Source organism: Sceloporus occidentalis, unplaced genomic scaffold, assembly GCF_023333645.1.
Source record: "Sceloporus occidentalis isolate IW3139 unplaced genomic scaffold, rSceOcc1.0.p SCAF_5, whole genome shotgun sequence".
In the NCBI taxonomy this organism is placed as follows: Eukaryota; Metazoa; Chordata; class Lepidosauria; order Squamata; family Phrynosomatidae; genus Sceloporus; species Sceloporus occidentalis.
In genome coordinates this window covers 70,547,669-70,567,301 of record NW_028316985.1, presented here as the reverse complement: position 1 = coordinate 70,567,301, position 19,633 = coordinate 70,547,669, and the positions used below count along the sequence as shown (strand labels likewise).

Sequence of the window (19,633 nt, the reverse complement as noted above, 5' to 3'; positions counted from 1 at the left end):
CTTGGGCTGGTCTTTAAGATGCCAGGTAGTGGGAAAAAGGAAAAGACTACATGGGTAGATATCACTTGTGTCATTTCCCTGCCCAGTTCTCCTATTATAAGGTGATGAAACAAGGCCCTGGACACTTAATCCAAAAAGACTAGGATGAGTGCTTTGCACTTCTACATTTCCCATTCATTCAAATATCAGGGGGATCAGAGCCAGTACTTTGGAAATGTGAAATGTGTTTGGGAGTGATGCTGGTTACATAATACGACAGTAAAAGATGTAGCTAAATTGCACTACACAGATTGGGTGGCAATTGATGAGGATGGAATCTGATCACCAACATCCAATATATTATTTTTAATATGACATAATTTGAGACAAGAAACCACTTAAGGACATTCTTACTTCCATACATTAGTGGATTCAATGATCAGATGAGAATACATCTGGCAATACACTATCATATAGTGCCCTCTGTCGTAGAGGTGCTATACATGTCCATCTAGCCTTTCCTTTAGAAACATTTTCAAGGTTTGGTTACATGTTCTTAGAAACATATTTTGTTTTTTGTTGTTGTTTTTTTTTGCTTGAGGACTTGCAATGATGGCAAGCCACTGTGTTCCTAAACAGATTAGCAACTATTGAAGAAAGTTACTTTTCTGGAAATAGCATTTAAAAAATCCTTTGGACAACAAAACAGACAAAAAAAGATAAATTCAAACAGTCACATTTGTGCATTGATCCCACAGCAGTACATAATTTGACATCAACTATTTTTTGTAACAATAGGTTTGAACCTTTGATTTCAATAGCATTCCTTGTTAGAATATCTAAGTGTCTGCGCAACATTTTAGTAATTCTCTGCAAATCTTGACTCTGTGTCTCCCAGTGCTTAGTTTGTCCAACAGCAGGACCCAATATAATAAAATTTTACAGATGTTAATTACTAAACCATGTTAGTGTTACCTGATGATAATTATACAGTAACACTAAACTAGGAAGACTGTCATTTTGTTCCAGAAACATAAAAATATAGAATAAAGTTAATCAAAGGGATTTCTTAGCTAAGTTATAGAAACCCTTGATATTCAAAGAGGAAAGAAATTTTAACAAAGGCAATGATTGGCTTTAAGGAATTACAGGATAATGAGAATTAAAGAATCAAGTTCTTTAAAACAAAAACAATCCTATATTTGTGATAAAATAATTTTGGTTATGAAATTATTTTCAACTTTTACAGAGAATACTGTATTGTCTATCCATGTGGTTCTTTTATCTGCGTAGCTGAATTTTGTGCAATTATATAAATCAAAGCCTGATTCCTGATACAACAGATGTATATTGTATTATTGCAGTTGTAACAGTACCAAGGAAGCAAGAGAAAACAATGATAAATACTAAACTAATTTAACATCTCAAGTTCACTAATGCATGTTTTTGAGAGAGAAATACTTCATTTCCCCTCAAAAAGGAAGTTATTTGTACAACCATGGAACACTAACAATCAGCTTTTTTTAAGTGCACAGAAATGCCCCTTGTCTACATTAAAATGTTATCATGCCTAACCTGAAATAAACAACAGAAGTAAACCTAGATCACAGCTCCAAAGAATTTTCACATGCATTATGGTTGTGTATTTATGAGCCATTTTCTCTCTCGTTCTCTTTAAAGTCATCTTGTCGGTGGGTTCATGGTGTATCAACAGGAAAAAAGTGAATACATTATCAAAATTTTGTTTCCATCCTTGATTTTGCATCTGGTTGGAATATAAATGGTCTGAATAGTGGTTTTTCTTTTTCTTTTTTTTTTGGTTTTGTTTTAGATATTTTATTAAAAAGATTTTTCATGATAAGAAGAAGCATCAATGGGAGACATTTCATTGTGCTCATAGAGTAAATCAAAAGAGTCACAGAAGAGTTTGCTCCAGAAAGGTTCAAGTGGTGTGTAGAAATTCAATTTGGTTGCCCACTGCACTGTACTGAAATCCCAAAGTTGTTTGTATCGTCAAAATCCTCCAAGCACCTGTTGATGAGTGTCTCTTTCTCTTATTCTCTTTGCTGCAGTTCAGTTTCTAAGTGGTCTTTAGTCTAACTGCTTTATAAAGCAGATACTCTGACAATGTTTCCTCCTGAATACTCTGGAGATTCTGGTCTATCGTCTCCCTCTGGTGTAGTCACAGGCGGCGTCGGAATGCTGATTATTGCTGTAGTTACATAAGGCTGCTCACAGTTTAGTTTAACACACTCTTCCATTTTGGCATTTAAACTGGATCGGCTAGAGAAGTTTAAAAAAAAAACACCAATGGGTACAAAAATTATATAAATGTTCCATCTGCTTAGCGCTTTTATTCAACTGTGGTATGTGAGAAAACCATCCAGCTTGCATCTGGCTTGTAACTAAATGACTATATCTCTTCCCAAACTTACACTACTATTTATCCATCAGCCCTAATACATTTTTACCTGGATGAATAAGGAACTATAAAGAGATGTAAATCTTTACTTATTTCGTTCCCTTATGGGCATGGGTGGAGGGCTGAGGCAAAACGCAACTCTTGTGCAAAGCCCCAAGGGTTTTTTTTTTAATTATCCACAAATGAATTTTTAATTAAATAGTCCCAAAGTAGAAAACAAAATCTTATGATGTTTGGCTATATTTTTATGGGGTGTCTCAGTGTATTGAGACATCCTTTCTTGTTGAGAATGTGAGGACATTGGGAAGTATTTTTAACTTTCCTACTGTTAGTAGGACTTGGTGCTGGACTTACACAGATGGAATAGTGTAGTTCAGCAGGGCATGTTATCTTCTCTTTCCACTAAAACCTCTTTGTACCCCTTCATACTCTGAAGGACTAGGAAACCACCTAGGGTTGGTTTGTGGGAACCTCTAAAGGCTGAGAAGGACAGAGAAAGGGAAGAGTATACTGCCACACTGGTGTTGTAGCACCAGAATCATGCTGGAGTTAAGTGTATATTTTAATTGTTTGTGAGAATAAAACATTACCATGGCATCTCCAAAATGAACAGGTGTGTGAAAGCACTAAGAATAGAACATTAAGACTGTTTTTTTATCCAGCATAATACATTGTTCATAGTAACTTGATTAATTTTTAGCAACTGTGTTTACTGTTGTGAATAGTGGAACATCTGAGTCAAGCTATTACCTCAAGTAATCCATTCCAGATATTATTTACAGATATATTCCCAAACCTATGACGTTCCCCTGTCCATAAACTGTTCTCATTCATTTCAGTGAAGGGATACTATATGTTGGTGTAAAACACTGCTTGCAGCAATAAATAAGTGCCTCCATGGAAGTAAATGTGACAGATCACATATACAAAAGGTCCTTTTATAAATGTCTACTGATCTCTGGAATTTTGAATGTGTTATCAATCATTCATCAGGTTCATGATGGTATGCCTATATCCTGATATATCAAACCAATTGCTAGACTTCTCATGACATAATTTCCCAAAGCTATGATAAGTCAATTCGGTGCTCATTTACACAAGTGCAATTAAAGTTGTTGCCTAAAGGGGGCGGATATGACATGTGGGTTTCTGAATAACTATTTGGAAAATTAGTCTCTCTATTGAATTCCATAGATGACTTCAATTCATGGGACCATGGATGGCAGCTGAGTTATAAACTGGAAGATACAGTCAGAAACTAGCTGTCAGTAAACTCCAACATTTATCCATGAGCCCTAACACAGATGATTTGCCTTGATATTTAAAAGGTACCACATTCATTCACTTTTACTCCTTTAGTTACATATTTCATAATTATTATATTCAAGAACAGGCAACTGCTTTCCCTAGTACCCTGCATAACACAGGTAATTCTCTGAAACAAAGCAAACACACCCACATAAGGCAAGCTCATGCTTTCTGATACTTCTTTGCCACAGGGAACGTTTAAGTACACTGTTATCTCTGTCTAGGATCATTTCTAAAACTGAAGTACCTGTTAGACAGAGGTGTTCGTTCCATGCACCTGATCTGAATGGTACTGAGTTCTTGGATGCTACTTGGTCGGCTGCCAGTAATGTTGGCATTTGGGATGCGGAATGTCTTTTTATGCCGTCGTGAACAGCAAGAGCTTGTCACTCCTTGTTGGGAAGAGAGAGAAGGGCTGTGGCTAGAATGCCTATTGACAGTAGAAACCTCCATGCAGCTTTCTTCATATGTTTGCTCATCCACAAACTCGTGATTCTGCTCAATGGGATAGAGAAAGACAAGAGGCATTAAACATTTTTATCATGATCATGCTGTCTGTGCATTTTTATGATATTGTATATTATTGTAATCATATTTGCACACTGATTTTAATTTTTAAAAAAATGAAATTGAAAAATGGTCAAACATGATTACAAAATAGTTTTGCCAAGAGAATAATACAGCTTATTAATGTTTGCATTTCACTGAAAAATGATGGTTAACTCCCTTTTAGGGATAACAAGGTAAGATACCCTTTCCCCATCCTCCAACTGTCCCTCCACAGTTATCTGGGGGCCAGGAAAGGTCCCTGGGGAAGAGGAGGAATAGGAACATGCCCATTCCTCCTCCTCCTCCTCCTCGACATTTTGCTGCCCCCAGCTGTCCATCTTGAGGCAGCTAGGGGCCAGGAAAGGTCCCTAGGGAAGAGCAACGAGCATGTGCTTGGTTGCTCCTCCTCCACCACCCTTTTTCCAGCCCCCAGCTGTCTCTGAGACAGATGACTGGTGGGAAATGTCCAGGAGGAGGAGCAATGGGGGCACACCTGTGGCTCCTTCTCCCCAGCACCCTTTTCCTGACTTCCAGCTGTTTTAGAGAGGCAGCTGGAAGCCAAGAGAAGGCAGGGAGGAGGAGCCAGAGGCGTGCACCTGTGGCTCCTTTCCCCAGCGCCATCTTCCCTCTTCTAGCTGTCTCTGAAAGACAGCTGAAGGCCAGAAAACAGCAGAGAGGAGGAGCAATGGGTGCACACATGCCTGTTCCTCCTCCTCCCTTAGCTGTGCTGGGCAAAATGGTGTTATGTGCCATAGGTTCGCCATCACGGGTATAGGAGCAGCTGTTAAAAACATGAAAACAGAAAAAAATACACTGGATCATGCCGTTAGGTTCACTTCAAAAAGATATTCTGATCTTAACGGCAAGTTGCACCCTGGTATCTGAGATAACCTACACATAAATATTACAATTAAACAACATTGAAAAATAATGCTTTTTCTAAAAGCAAGGGCAAGGAAAAGAAAAAGGAAAGAAAAATGATATGGAAAACTAAATAATAGGTCCTTTGTTGAAAGAATAAGTGTTAAGGCACTTTTCTTTATTTCTTTCTAAATCTCTCCACTTCCTTGCCCTTACTGAAACTTGGCTCCCTGCCCATGATACAGCAACCTCTGCTGCCCTCTCATCTGGTGGTCTCTCCTTTTCTCACTCAGGCCATCAAGTGGAGGGAGGGCGAGGATTTTGTTATCTAGTATCTGCCAGTTTCAACTATTGTCCATTCTGCAAACACATTGTTTCTCTTCTTTTGAGTTCCATGTTGTTAGACTTTTTCTGTCTTTGCATTTACAGGTTGCAGTCATCTATCATCCACCTGGCCCAGGATCAACTTTTATATCTGATTTTGATGCTTGGCTGGTGCTATTCCTTTTGGATGAAGTCCCCACCCTAATCTTAGGGGACTTCAACATTTGTGTGGATGATCCTAATGACCCTATGGCTCTATGTTTTAGTTCACTGTTATCTTCGTTAGGACTCAAGCTCTGCTCTGACTCACCTGCTCATTCCCTTGGACACTGTTTTGATTTAGTTCATACTAAAAGGTGTACCATTTTTGATTATGCTGCCACTGAAGTTCCGTTATCTGATCACTATCCTGTTTCTTCTGCCCTTGTCCATAGTCCACTCCCTTGTCATTCTGCTCTTCACCATTTTCGAGATCTTCACTCGGTTAATCCAGAGGCCTTTTCACTTGCATTGGGCTCTTCACTATCCTCTTGAAAGTTTGGCGATTCTGTGGCTCCAGCTGTTTATTTACTTAACTCAACATTATCTTCTACTCTTGATAGTTTTGCTCTCATAGCAGGGAATACTTTGAGAACATGCGCAACCACATATACTAAGCCTCAGCCCTGGCTCACTCTTTCTGTCGGTATCTCCATTCTTGTTCTCGAGCAGCCGGGTGTGCGGAGGAAAACCAGGGAATGGGCAGACTATAACCATTATAAGTTTGTTCTCTCTCCATACTCATACATTATGTCACTGGCCAAACAGAATTAAGATCTGATTAACATTGTTCCAACTTGGTCCTTTGGGCGGGATACAAACCGCCGCTTTGCGGCGGTCTGCCGCCGCCGTTTGCTCCGCGCGGGAGCTGCAGCAGTCAAACCGCGCGGCTCCCGCGCGGAGCAAAAAAGAAGCTCCATTTCGGAGCTTCTTCTTGCGGCGCCTCTATGACGTCGCGAGGCGCCTGGCGCGGACTCGCGACGTCATAGGCGCCGCGACACGTCTGGACGCTATGCGTCCAGTACGTAAAGATGGCGGCGCCCATGTAGAAGGGGCGCCGCCATCTTGTACGTATAGGATACGTACTAGGGTTAGGGGGGTGCGGAAGCACCCTATACGTACTAAATGGCGGTATGTATCCTGCCTTGGTTTCTATCCAACACTCCGCTGCTAGGATTGTCTTTTTGGGCTAGTCAACCCGACTGTTGACATCTCTCCATTGGCTCCCCATTCTTTTCAGGATTCGATACAAGTTCCTTCTTTTTACATTCTAACCTCTGCACAGTTCTCCCCCCCCCCCCCCCCCCCAATTTGTCAGTTCTTCTCTACCTGTAATTCTGTTTGAGTTCTGTGATCCACAGGCTTGGGGTTCCTGATTCAGCCAAAGGTTTCTTCCTTCCTGGACTGGATTCACCCTTTCTTGCCACACTTTGGTGGGTTACAAACCGCCGCTTTGCGGTGGTCTCCCGGCGCTGCTCTTTGCTGCACGAGGGAGCCGCTGCTTGCAAACTGCGCGACTCCCTCGCGGAGCAAAAAAGGAGCTCCAAAATGGAGCTCCTTCTCACGGCACGGCTATGACGCCGTGAAGCGCCGCTGGCGCACTCGCGGCGTCATACCTGCCGCGACACGTGCGAAAGCACAGCGTCTGCTACGTAAAAATGGTGGCGGCCGTCTGGAACGGCCGCCGTCATTTTTTACGCACGGAGCGCGTATTAGGGTTAGGGAGGTGTGGAAGCACCGCACCTCCCTAACCCTAGTATGCGCTTTGCGCGTACTGTCGTGCCCATCTGTAATGGGCCTTTATTCCTGGAACTGCCTCGCGAAAAATTTATGGACAATTATTTCCCTAGCTAATTTTAAGTCCAAACTAAATAACTTTCTGTCTATGGAATCATTTTAGATTGCTGTTTGATATCTCTGATAATCCAGTCTGAGGGTGTATTGTTAGTTTACAGTTTTATAGTTTATAGCTATTTAATATGATAAATTGCCTATGTACTGTATATTTTATATTTTGTGATTTTAGATTATATGCTACTGGCAGGTTTTATGTTGTTTTATGATTTTTTTAAAGTGCCATGCAAAACATATGGTGCTATATATATATACAAAATAACAACAACAACAACAACAACAACTACTACTACTTTTCAAAGAACTGGCAGGACCAAATTTGTGCAACTCACCAAAACTGATTTACATTTAAACCTATGCATGAACTGGAACACAGTGCAGCTTGCAAACCAAAAACATGGAAAAATAGAGCCCTCCCTCCAGTCCATCTGGTGCCATCTGGCTATGGAGGAAGAGATGCAGGCCCAGCTCCATTGAACCTGGCCTAGATTAAGAAGCAGAGCCCTCCCTCCAGTCCATTTGCCTTGGTCCAGGTCTCAGAGGGAGAGAAGAACTCCTGGACCAGATCCCCACCGTCATTCCCTTCTCCTTTTGTGTCATGTTTTTTTCAGATTGTAAGCCTGAGGGTAGGGAACCGTCTAATTAAAAATAATAATAATTGTAAACTGCTCTGAGAGCCTTTAGGGCTGAAGGGCAGGGTATAAATACCATGAAATAAATAAATAAAATAATGGGAAACACACACGCAAGTGATAAGGAAGAATATGCACAAAACTACATTATACAAGGGAACTCACTGTGTGTCTCTAAAACAGTTGAGAAAAGTTTAAATACAAATATTCATATTGGGAATCATGCTTACAAAATGTGTATATTTAGATAAAGGCAAACAAAAATAAGTTGCCAGCACAACTGTCATCTGTATTTTTAGGCACTGGCTCCGCAATCGTCAGACTGGTGTTACATTTACAAAATGGGATGACAAGTCCCAGATTAGGAAAAGTCAGCACACCTATACCAATTTCCCCTCATATCTGTTTTATTGCAGTCTGACTTAAAGATGGAATGAAAAGAAAAGAGTATTTGATCCAGAATCCTGTTGGCTGTCTGCTTATTATTAGTGAACTTCAGTAAATCTGAGATTACTACAGCTCCCTGTTGTAGTGACTTCTCCTGTACTTCTACCAGTAAATGCTCTGAAACTGCTCCTGTGTTCTGCTGAAACAAACTTCATGCATACAGAGTTAAATTCCCAACAGCTATCCTGGTCACACATGAGTCCAAATTCCACGCTGTAAAGATAACTTCAAGAGAATCTCATGCCATGAATAATCTCTTTGGCTTTACTAAGTAAGACGAAATTGCACAACATCAGACTAATTCTTAACTAAGAACAATGACACAATAGTAAGCTAACACCATATTGATTCTTCACAGATCAGAAAGAAACTGCAGGTTTATTATCTTACCGTTGTTTTCTCTAGACAGTGAAGCAGATGATGGTGCTGGATTTCAAAGGAAGAGCCAGATTTGTTAACAAAGGCCTCATGTTCTTCTCCACATAACTGTTGATACATAAATTATTGTGTTATTTTCATATATGAAGAAATGGGCATTAAGCTAAAATTTTGACCAAAAAAATGCACCTTGCTTGACTTAAACAAAATCAAACTAAACAGAAGCCAATCCTGTACTGCAATATTTTATGACTGAAATACTGCTCACTTAAAATATTAACTGTATTACATTTTCTGTAAGAACATTTCCCCTCTGGTTAGCCAGATTTGGAGATTTAAATCCAAGATAAGTGAAAGCATTTAAGCAAATAACTGATATATGCACAGGGTGGATGGGAAGAGAAGAAGAATAGCCAACACACAATGGTGATGTCATTGCTTCATTGGTTAAAATGCCAAATTGGCCATCTCAAATCAATCCTTGTTCTGTCTATATTGATGAGACTAAACTAGCTACTGAACAAACATACTAGTGTAAATGACCCAGAAAGTGCCACTTATGCTAAAGATCGATTGAAATTAAGGGGCAAGATATACACGACCAATTTAAGTACTACTGACTGCGACATAACTTGGAAAAATAACATTACTTTCTATGGATAAGGACCATTATATTTTATGGACAGGTAGAATAATACAGTCACAGTATGAATAGAAATGCTTTATTTAAAATCTCTGCAATGGTCTCAAAACTAAATGCTACATCATTATGTGTCTGGTCTTTTTTCTTTCCATCCTTGGCTCCCTCCTTCCCTCCCTCCCTCTTAAAGAAAACATTGTGAGAGTCTTATTATACTGCATATTTTCTCTTACTTCCAGTTCGGATTTTTCATTGAGTTCTTATTTGAATTGGAAAGTAAAATACATAAGATATGAGAAAGTGTGTGTGTGTGTGTCATAGAGAAGAGAACACATGTGCTAAAGTCAGAATTCATTGATTATTTCTTACAAATTAACGGGCCATGGAACTAAAGTAGGTATGATAAACCTGGTATATAAGTGTCAGATGTTTTGTTTTCTCTCTCTCTCTCTCTCTCTCTGTATATGTGTGTATGCGCGCGCGCGCACACACACACACACGACTGATCTTGGATTTAACCAAATGTTTGGGCAATTTTCTTATGTATTTAAGAATGCAATCCCTTCCCCACTAGATGTCTTTTTGATGGGTGAATAGGATGTGGAAATACTCCTGTACAGGTGAAGAAATCCAGTAATGGAAGGCTGACCTGAGAAAGCCCACTATTCTTGCAGGATGTTCTGTGGGAACAAATCTACTATTGACACAGTTTCTACCAGAGGGAAGGCTCAATACAGGGAAAAGTCAAGGGAGTTTATTGCACAGACTTTTAACCCTACTGCACTCTAACGGAGTGCAGCTGAGATGTGGGATGCAGGTGGGAATTATCACACATAATTCGCATTTAATTTTGCCCAGCTGCACCACGGGTCCCAGGTGTGCTCAGCAAGCTGCTTTTCAAAGCCAGAAGGTTTCTGACATTGAAAAGCAGTGTCTGGAACCCAGGATGCAGCCAGGCTGTACTCAGCCAGCAAAATTAAATGTGATTTAAGTGCAACAATTCCTGCCTGCATCCCACATCCTAGCTGCATCCCCATTAGGGTGCAGTCGGGTTAAAAGTCCATGTGATAAACTCCAAGGACACTCTAAATATTTTTGTCCTGACCTTTAGCAACAAAAGGTTTTGTGAAAGCCAAAAGCAATGAAAGCTACTGGTAGCTAGTGTTCTGGGTGGCAAATCCACTCTAGGTTTTAAAATTCAAAGAGCTACTCAGGTTCCTGAATCCTATCCCTAAGTAGGACCAGTACCTTGGGTTAACTCCTTTAGTGTTCAGTCTACAACCTGGAGGATAGTCAGTGGCCCAAACTACCACTGGTAAAAGCCTTAGCAAAAAAAGAAATACTACTACCATTTCAGAAAATGATAACCAAGGCAAAATAAAGCTTGACAGATCAGGCCATCCATAATTGTACCTACTGTGCCATATTGAATCTCTCTCTCTCTCTTTCCACAGAGGGAAAAAAGGGCAAGAGAATAAACAAGCAGCATTCTGAGTGGAAATCAGATCCAAAGCAGAGATTCTGTACAACAGGATTATCTATGTAGTAGAGTGTCTGGGACAAAATTTTTGAAATCCTTGAAATTAAAATTTCACTGTGGAATGAAATGTACTTGAAACTAGCAGCCAGTTTAGGTACTCTATCAGGACGAAGGGATATGGCCATTTGCAAGGCAGATATAAACTCTTGGGAGGTCCATGTCAGTCACTGTATTTGAGCATGTGACCTCTTTCCCTTTCCCAGTAGCATCACTGGTAGATTTGTGTGGGCCCAGAAAAACAGATGACCTCAAGGAAAACCACTTGAAGTGGACTTTTACCACCAGCAGAAGATGGATTCCTCCTTCAGCCTATGATATGTCTGCAGGAAGGCTGGCTTTTCCTGATGTAAAACAGACCAAGAATTGCTGGGTTGTTATTCAATGGGGTTTCTGGAATTAGCACACAGAATGCTCATTACCTGCTGGAGCTGGTCACTGAGTAAGCCATTCCGTTTGCTCTGCATGTAAGCATTTGCACTCCCACTCTTTGCTGCACGGATCCTGGCCAGCCTGGTTTTCTGCATAAGGGGAAGGAAGGAGGAGAAGAAAGAAGCATCACTTGCTTTTGTATCTGTCATTCAGCCTTCCAAGAAAGGTAACATGGCTAATTGGAATTACTTCTTTATGAATACCAAGCTCCCTAATCACAGGAGGGACTTTTTGGACTGAGCTTGTTTTCACATTTATAATGCAAATGAGCAAGAAGCATTCCTTTCTCAGCATGTCTTGTCTCAACTGACAAGAACAATGAATGGCATTCGTGTCAGTGTTTACAGGTATTTTCACATTAGACATGTTGCTTTCCCATTACTCCTGTCAATGTGATTACGCCATGGCTTCTATGCTGAGGTCAGAAATACTGCTTTCTTCTCACTATAATTACACCATTTCTGAGTCTTCAACTAAAGGTTCCTTGAACAAAAAGGACAATAAACCAAAAGACTGCCTAGCTGTTCGACTGCTGTGAAGTGTCACACCTAATTACTCAGTATGTTCTGACTTATAGACGAGCTTCGGTGTAACTCAATGAGATCTAAACCAGTGGCCCTCTGTTCATTAGAGTACAGGGACTTGTAACATGAAAGCAGTATACACCATGGCCTGGTTTATGTTACCTTTCTTGGATATAGTCCAGGCCACTGAAGAATTCAAAATAAAATAAACTCTTGTGTTTGAATGGTTTCCCTTTAACAGCAGTCATCAAGAACTTTGAACAATATCCATCTTTGATACAAAAGGCTTAAGTCCAATGGTGAATCCCAACTAGAGTAAACCCAAAGAAAAGATTTGAATATATTGGCACGCATAGTTGGGACTAACAACTAGATTTTGATATTAACAAGAAGAACTATTAATACATGCAAAATATGTTCTCCTGTGATTATTTCACAGATGGATAGAAAAAAGTCTAAGACAGTGGTTGAGAAACCTTGAACTAAGCAGTCATATTGGGGTGGGGTGAGTATTTCTTGAGTATTTCTCAATTTTTCTATGAAGAGTATTTTATCCAACACATGATTGACAAATGGATTCTATAGCAAGAGAACTGCATCTTGTCACAGGTGCTGAAATTGGAAGCTTAAGTGCTGCATCCACGTCTACCTTCTTTAGTATTTGAAGAGAGAGCTTATATGTCTTTGTTGTATACTTGCAAGTTGCTGCTTTATCAACAACAGTTCCATCTAGAATAAAAAAGCTTGCACCTGTAGCTAATCTGCAGTTACTTGGACAAAAGCTTAGTAACTATATCTCATTGCAGCCAATTAGACCAAGGACTAACTGGATTGTTTTAATTTTAATGAATGTACAGTATAATAGTCAAGTTTTGATAAACAATGTCATAAGGATGGTTGGGTATGGGAAAAGGAACACAGACTGAAGGGGAAAATAGGTTCACCAGAATTATACAGTATACAGCATTTTGAAATAGAGTATGAAATGGCCGGGGGGGGGGGGGGAGTGGAGATGAGGAAAGATGGACAGGAATTGATTATATTATAAGATAAGCAGCTGTTCTGAAGGGCTATTGTTGTGTGTCATCAAGTCATTATGGTGATCCTAAGGTTTTATTGGACTTTTACTGGCAAGATTTGTTTAGAGGGGCTTTGCCTTTGGCTTCCTATGAGCCTGAGAGAGCATGACTTGCCAAAGTTCACCCAGTGGGTTTCCATGACTGAGAAGTTATTTGAATCCTGATCCTCCAGAATCCTAGTTCAATACTCAACACAGAATACCATGCTGGCTCTCCAGGTCAATAGTCCTTATGAAAACTACAAATCCCAAGGGCCACCAAACCTTCCCTAATATTATACTGCTATACAGTGCATCATGGTGCTGGAAAAGGAGGAAGAAAAAGGAAATATATCCCCACCCTCTTTATCTCATTCAACTGGTGAAAGGATAGGTTCTCTCTGCCATTTCCTTGATGCTACAGAGTAAATGATTCCTAGGTTGATACGCCAACTGCACCCCTACCTGGACCAAAAGGAACTTGAACCAGTGGTACATGCACTGGTAATCTCTCGTTTAGATACTTGGGGCTACCCTTGTACCAAGTTCGGAAGCTGCAGCCAGATTGGTCACTGGTACACCTAGGTTTGACCACATAACACCAGTCTTAAAATCTCTTCACTGGCTACCAATCAGCTTCCAGGCGCAATACAAGGAGTTGGTTATTACCTTTAAAGTCCTACATGGCTCAGGCCTGAGTTACTTGCGGGAACGCCTCTCCATACATAATCCGTCCCACACACTTAGAACAATTGGGAAGAATTTGTTGGAATATTGTAACACTCAATTAACCACAACTTCCCATAGAACATTTACTGCCACAGCCCCTAAATTGTAGAATAGTCTACCGGAAGAGATTCATCTTATTACCACTTTAGATGCCTTTAAGAAGGCACTTAAGACGGATCTCTTCCGGCGGGCCTATCCACCAGATCTGGTATAAGAGACAATGGTCAAGGCTCCACATTGATTATGATTGTATAATCACTAGATGACTGGATATTTTAAGGATCTAATAGGATTGTTAATTCAGTGTTAGTATCTTTAGATTGTTTTTCCGAATTGTATTGTATAATTTTAATGTTGTAATCCTGCTTCAATCCTTGGAAAAAGGGTGAAATATATTATTATTATTATTATTATTATTATTATTATTATTATTATTACTCTAGTTTCATTCCCATGGAGAATTTAAAATAAACACAGCATACACTCTTGACATACACTATTTACAACACAACTTGGAATGAATGCCAGAACTGGACTCTGGGCCTCACTGAATCAAGACCCTTGAGAAATGATCTTTTTCACCAAGCCCTAACTAAAGTTGGATATCCATACCATTTCCCCCTTCCAAAGCTAAACATCCTGAAAAAGATAACTCCTTGAAATCTGGTATAAGATGAAGTGTCCCATTTCTATCACATAAATAACAAACAGCTAACCCTGGGACTTATTTCTGAAAAAGAGCAAACAGTGACCCTGTCTTCTTAAGATCTGCCTTGTGACAGAATCTGGGGGCATGTGTGTATAGAGGAAAGTGTGGGGTGTTTTGCTGCCTCCTCCTCCTGAGGAGGCCTAAAGGATTACTAGTTTTGTGCTACTAGTTAGCCAATGTATTGCCAGACTTGAACTTTTGCTGCCACTTCTGAAATCTGGGCAGCTTGGGGAAAATGTTTTAAGGGACTCAGTCTGTATTTCAGGATATTGTCCCCAGAGACTCCACTTATGCTGCAGGTACCATAGGGTTCTTTTCCTTTTCTTGTTGAGGAAACTGGGGCTGAGATATAGCTGTGGTGGATCGCTCATTAAAGCCAGCTCCATTGGTTGCCAGGCATGCACTGATACCACAAATGAAATTCACATTACACTGACTTTAAATAGAGTTTAAGAGGCAGAGCATCAGGTATGTCTTTGGTGTCAATCATGGTCAAGGTTGGCAAAATATTTTAGTCCCAGGGGCCAGATTGCCCCCAGGACAACTTCAGCAGACAAGAATGCAAACTTGCAATCATTTGTCCCAAGCCTCTCCCCACTTTCATGACTTCATCTGGCTCCATCCTCTCAGTGATGTCCATTTCAACTTTAAACTATGAGAAAGAGGTATGGAATCCCTCTATGTGCACCTCGTTGTCCAAATGGCTAGGGAGTTCATTCCCTGGACCAAGTCTTCTTACTCTTATCTCTGATTGGTAACAGTGAGAATTCTTTTACATTGCCTTGCTAATTGTGAAAGTCAGTGGGAAAACTTATTAAGGAATCCTTCTCACTCCATGAAGTGAAGTGGCCATCTTCTGGACCCTTTATGGGTCTGATTGGAACAATCCATGGACCTGCAAGCCAGATCTTCTCTCCTGTTTTAGGGCTTTTGAAAAATCTAGTGATTTTGAAGAATAGTATCACAAAGCCACAAAACCCGAGACAGCTTGTAGCATCAGGAAACTACAATAGGCTCAAAGATGATGGAAGAGGGGTGAGTTGGGCAGAATCTGCAAATTACAATTTCCCCAAGCAGCCACATGCTGCTGATATGTTTCATTCTATCATTCAATTTCTGACAGGGTGGGAATGCAATTTTTAGGGTGGCCATTTTCCACCCTCTTTGCTGGCACAGTTTATGAAGAACAGAAATCTTTATGTTGGGGACAATAATAATAAGGTGAACAAAGCAATTGCAGAAAGTTTGAAGTAAAAATGTCAGCTCCTGCTTCTAAGATGTGTAAATTGAACAGCGTGAAGTCAACGTTAAAGATTACAAGCTCTGTTAGAAGGAGACAATTTTCTTAGGATCAAATACAGCCTTCCTTTGGTCTCCTGGAATGTGAGAAGTTGTACTTCTCTCTAACTGGTTTGATGGCAAAATCCCTGCACAGGAGGAAGCCATTTTGAATTTGTTCTCAATCTTAAATCATATTCTTTTGATACCAGAAGTACAAAGGAATGAGCTGTAAGTGTGTGTCTAGGACTTAACTCAGGAAGCAAGATGGGCAACCTGAAGTTTATTTCATTAAGATTTAAAGATGTTTATGGGCTTTTTAAGAAAGAGTTATCAAGGTAAATGTTCTGGAAAATGGGAACATTTTCTCCTTTCTAAACCTTGTGGTAGAGAACAAAGGCAACAGTTAAAGGCAAATCTGAGAGGATCTTTGGATAATATCCATGAATGTATACACAAAATGTTATCATATAAATGTGGAGAGGTATTATTCCTGCCCATTCATTTTTATTTAGTATTTTAATGCTTTTAAACTTTTTACATTTAGAACTTGGTTTTAATATGATAGCTTATATAACTGTTTATAAAAACTGTTCTTTAATTTTACCATTTATTGTTTGTAACTCTATTTTGTTGTAATTCATGCTGTACGTCTCCTTAGGTTCTGCACTAGGAGAAACATGAGAAAGAAAGAAAAAGACAAATAGGACCTTATCAGATGTGAGCGAAACGTCATGCAAACGTGGCAGAAATTTTGCAGATGCACCAGGGATGTGATCATCAGTGACGCTTCTAAAGTGTAATTGAAGCTTCCCACTATGTTCCCGTCATGGAATCGTTTGTGCAGAAGTCATTTTCTGAATAGCAGGATATCCTGTTATTCAGAAAATGGCTTCTCTTGGTGTCCCCATGAACGATTCCATGACAGGAACATAGCAGGAAGCCTCAATTACACTTTAGAAGCGCCACAGATGATGATATCCCGGGCACGTCCGCCATATTTCTGCCACGTTTGCATGACATTTGGATGACATTTTGCCCTGCGTCTGATAAGATCCACAGATAAACAGACAGACAGACAATATATTAGTCTAGTTCACATCTTAGGATGCTGTACTTTCAGGGCCATCAAACTGGAGCACATCATCATTCTCATTTCTTAATAGTCTTAAAGTGTTTGGCTTATTCAGATAGACTGGAATGTTTTGTTAAGTGCTTGATTCAGGATGGGAAAGAAGTCAAGCCCGATTCATTATCTAAAGGCAAAGGTAAAGGTAAAGGTTTCCCCTTTGCCAAGATTGTTTAGTCGTGTCTGACTGTAGGGGACAGTGCTCATCTCCATTATTAAGCCGAGGGAGCCAGTGTTGCCAAAGATGACTCCATAGTCAGGTGGCCATGGAATGCAGACCTTCCCACCAAAGTTGTACCTATTTATCTACTTGAACCTTTACATGCTTTCAAACTGCTAGGATGACAGAAGGTAGAATTAGTGATGGGAGCTCACTCTGTCACACAATGCTTGGGTTTTGAACTGCTGATCTGCCGATCTTGCAATTGTCAGAGTCAGTGTCTTAACCACTAAGGCATCACATCCCTGATTCATTATCTAAGTTAATATAATTTATTATCTACATTAGTGCATATGGTGAGAATCCAACATACACAGAAGTTACAAGCCAGGGTTGGCATACATATCTAGGTATTGAAAAAATGAGCTTGAGAAAATTAGTTTGTGGACTTCACCTCCCAGAATACCTCATGCAGAATAGAAGATTCTGGGATTTATAGCTGAAAAATATAATTTTTTTGAAGCTCTGGTAAAATCAAAGTTATAGGGAGAACAACATATTTTCTCATAGGCCCTCCAGTGTATTGTGACAGAAAGCCCTGAGCAATATTAAATCTTTGCATTGTGACATTAACGGCAGGTGCAATCTGTGGGCAATTCCCTCTTTTCTGACCAGTGTTCCAAGCAAATACATGCCCAGTAAATATCACTTAGTTCCTCCTGAAATTACTCCTGTCATTTCCCCCCCTCTTCAGCTGCCACCACACTACTAATCATAGAGCAGGCTGCCAAAATTGAACTTATCAGTTACTGTTCATATTCAGCTGCTTTTGACAGAATTCACCAGGGCGATTTAATATGTTTAGTCCCCAAGAGGTGCCAGGTGGAGAATAGATGTTTTTTGTATGTCATCAGAGAATGAAAAGAACTGTATTTTTTCTATTAGCGTCTGCCACCTGAGTGGTTTGTCAGGTGCACTGAAGGGGCTTGGGCTTTGATTTCACCCATGTAAAGGACTTTTTTTGGTATAATTGAATGGGGGGAACCACTGTAAGTAAATCTGAGATGGTAAACATTATGGGAGCAAGTCATCACTTCACTGTGAGATTTTTCTGTTTGTTCCCTTAATGCTGATGCTTGTGTAAAGACAGCTGTGCAATCCTGCAATCTTTGGAGGAAGGGCAGAAAACCTAAGATTCAAAACTATTTTAAGGATCTTTTTTACACAGACAAAAATGCTGCATGAGTGTGGCAAATGAAATATTCTACCACTTTACAATAACAAAATAACAATTAATAAATGCATACCCCTTCTGCCACTGTATGCTCTGATATTTTCTATTTAATTTGACTACAGGCTGGCCACAATACAATGTATCTCTCTTACTGCTGGCCTTCACCTGAGCCAAGCATGTCAAAGTGACACCCTTGTCGTACTAATTTCTTTAATGTCACACAGCTGGAATGAACAGGACCCTTCTTTTGGAATTAGTTTACTACAGCAACAATGTCCCCTTGTTCAATGGTAAAGATTAATACTTCATCTACTAGCACCATAATCAACATTATTATTATTGGGGGGATGTTACAAATAGCATTGAGTCCTATTGGCAGTCTCAGTTAGAATAGAACAATTGAATCAACTCTTGAATTCTTGAATTCTTCGTCAATATTGATGTAATCCAAGTTCAGTAGGCTGTCTCTACTTGGTACTACTGACACAATTCAGTACTTAGTGCTATCATATATGCTATAATTTTTGTGATTATTTCATAAGATTATTTCATGTAAATAAATGTTAGAGTGAATAAAGAGCCAAGGCAAAGCCAAGCCCCCTTTGAACAAATCTTGCCAAGAAAGTCTCGTAATAAATTCACCTTAGGGTTGCCATAAGTAGGATATGTCTTGAAAACACACAACAATAAAGGATCCCCTTACCATCATGAAACATATTTAGTGCAATGTGTAAAATGAAAGAGTCTGGGTTCATGAATACTGTATTTTCTGGCGTATAAGACTACTTTTTAACCCAGAAAAATCTTCTCAAAAGTCGGGGGTCATCTTATACGCCAGGTGTCATATTATAGGGCAGGTGCTGAACCTTCCGAGCTGGACTGGAGAATCTGTGGTCGCCGCATATGGTGGGGGGAGCTCAAAAATGGCCGCGGCCACATCCCTGCCATATGCGGCGATCATATGAAAGCAGCTACCACTCTGATAGTCTTGGAGACAGGGAGCACTGGGCAGGCAGGGAGAGCTGACCAATCCAAGCAGGCTTTGTATACAACAAGGTTTCCTGCTAAGTACCTGCATGTCATAAGCTTTTGAATTAAAATTACCATATTGAAATCAAATCTGGTTTTTTATTTTTTATTTGTTGTGCGTTGGAAGAGGGGTAGTCTTATACGGTGAGTACATCCCAAACTCTGTATTTTAACTGGAAAAGTTGGAGGTCGTCTTATATGGTAGAACGGTCCCCCCCCCCCCCCTTGTATTTCTGAGGACATTCTACTCCACAAACCTGTGTCTGGATTTACTTATTTTAAAATTATAGCTGGGGCTTTTTCAGATATTGAGAGCTTTATCAAATGTTGATGTAATAAAATATGTTTATTTGATTCAACAGGAATAGCACTATATCCATCT

The 19,633-nt window shown here is 39.9% G+C and overlaps 1 protein-coding gene across 3 annotated transcripts in view; it reads right to left on the bottom strand.

Moving 5' to 3' along the window:
• Positions 1-2,036: 2,036 nt before the first annotated feature.
• Positions 2,037-19,633, bottom strand: part of KCND2 (potassium voltage-gated channel subfamily D member 2) — a 346,660-nt gene continuing 329,063 nt past the window's right edge. For 2 of the 3 annotated variants that reach the window (XM_089524350.1, XM_089524351.1), the window contains exons 4-7: positions 11,393-11,491; positions 8,806-8,901; positions 3,957-4,204; positions 2,037-2,262 (exon numbers count right to left, since the gene is read on the bottom strand). In XM_089524350.1, the coding sequence (XP_089380476.1) occupies positions 2,085-2,262; positions 3,957-4,204; positions 8,806-8,901; positions 11,393-11,491 (621 nt within the window). In that variant the 3' untranslated portion in view covers positions 2,037-2,084. Of the gene's footprint in view, positions 2,263-3,956; positions 4,205-8,805; positions 8,902-11,392; positions 11,492-19,633 lie in introns of those variants that run through there. The other variant, XM_089524352.1, reaches the window with a different exon arrangement.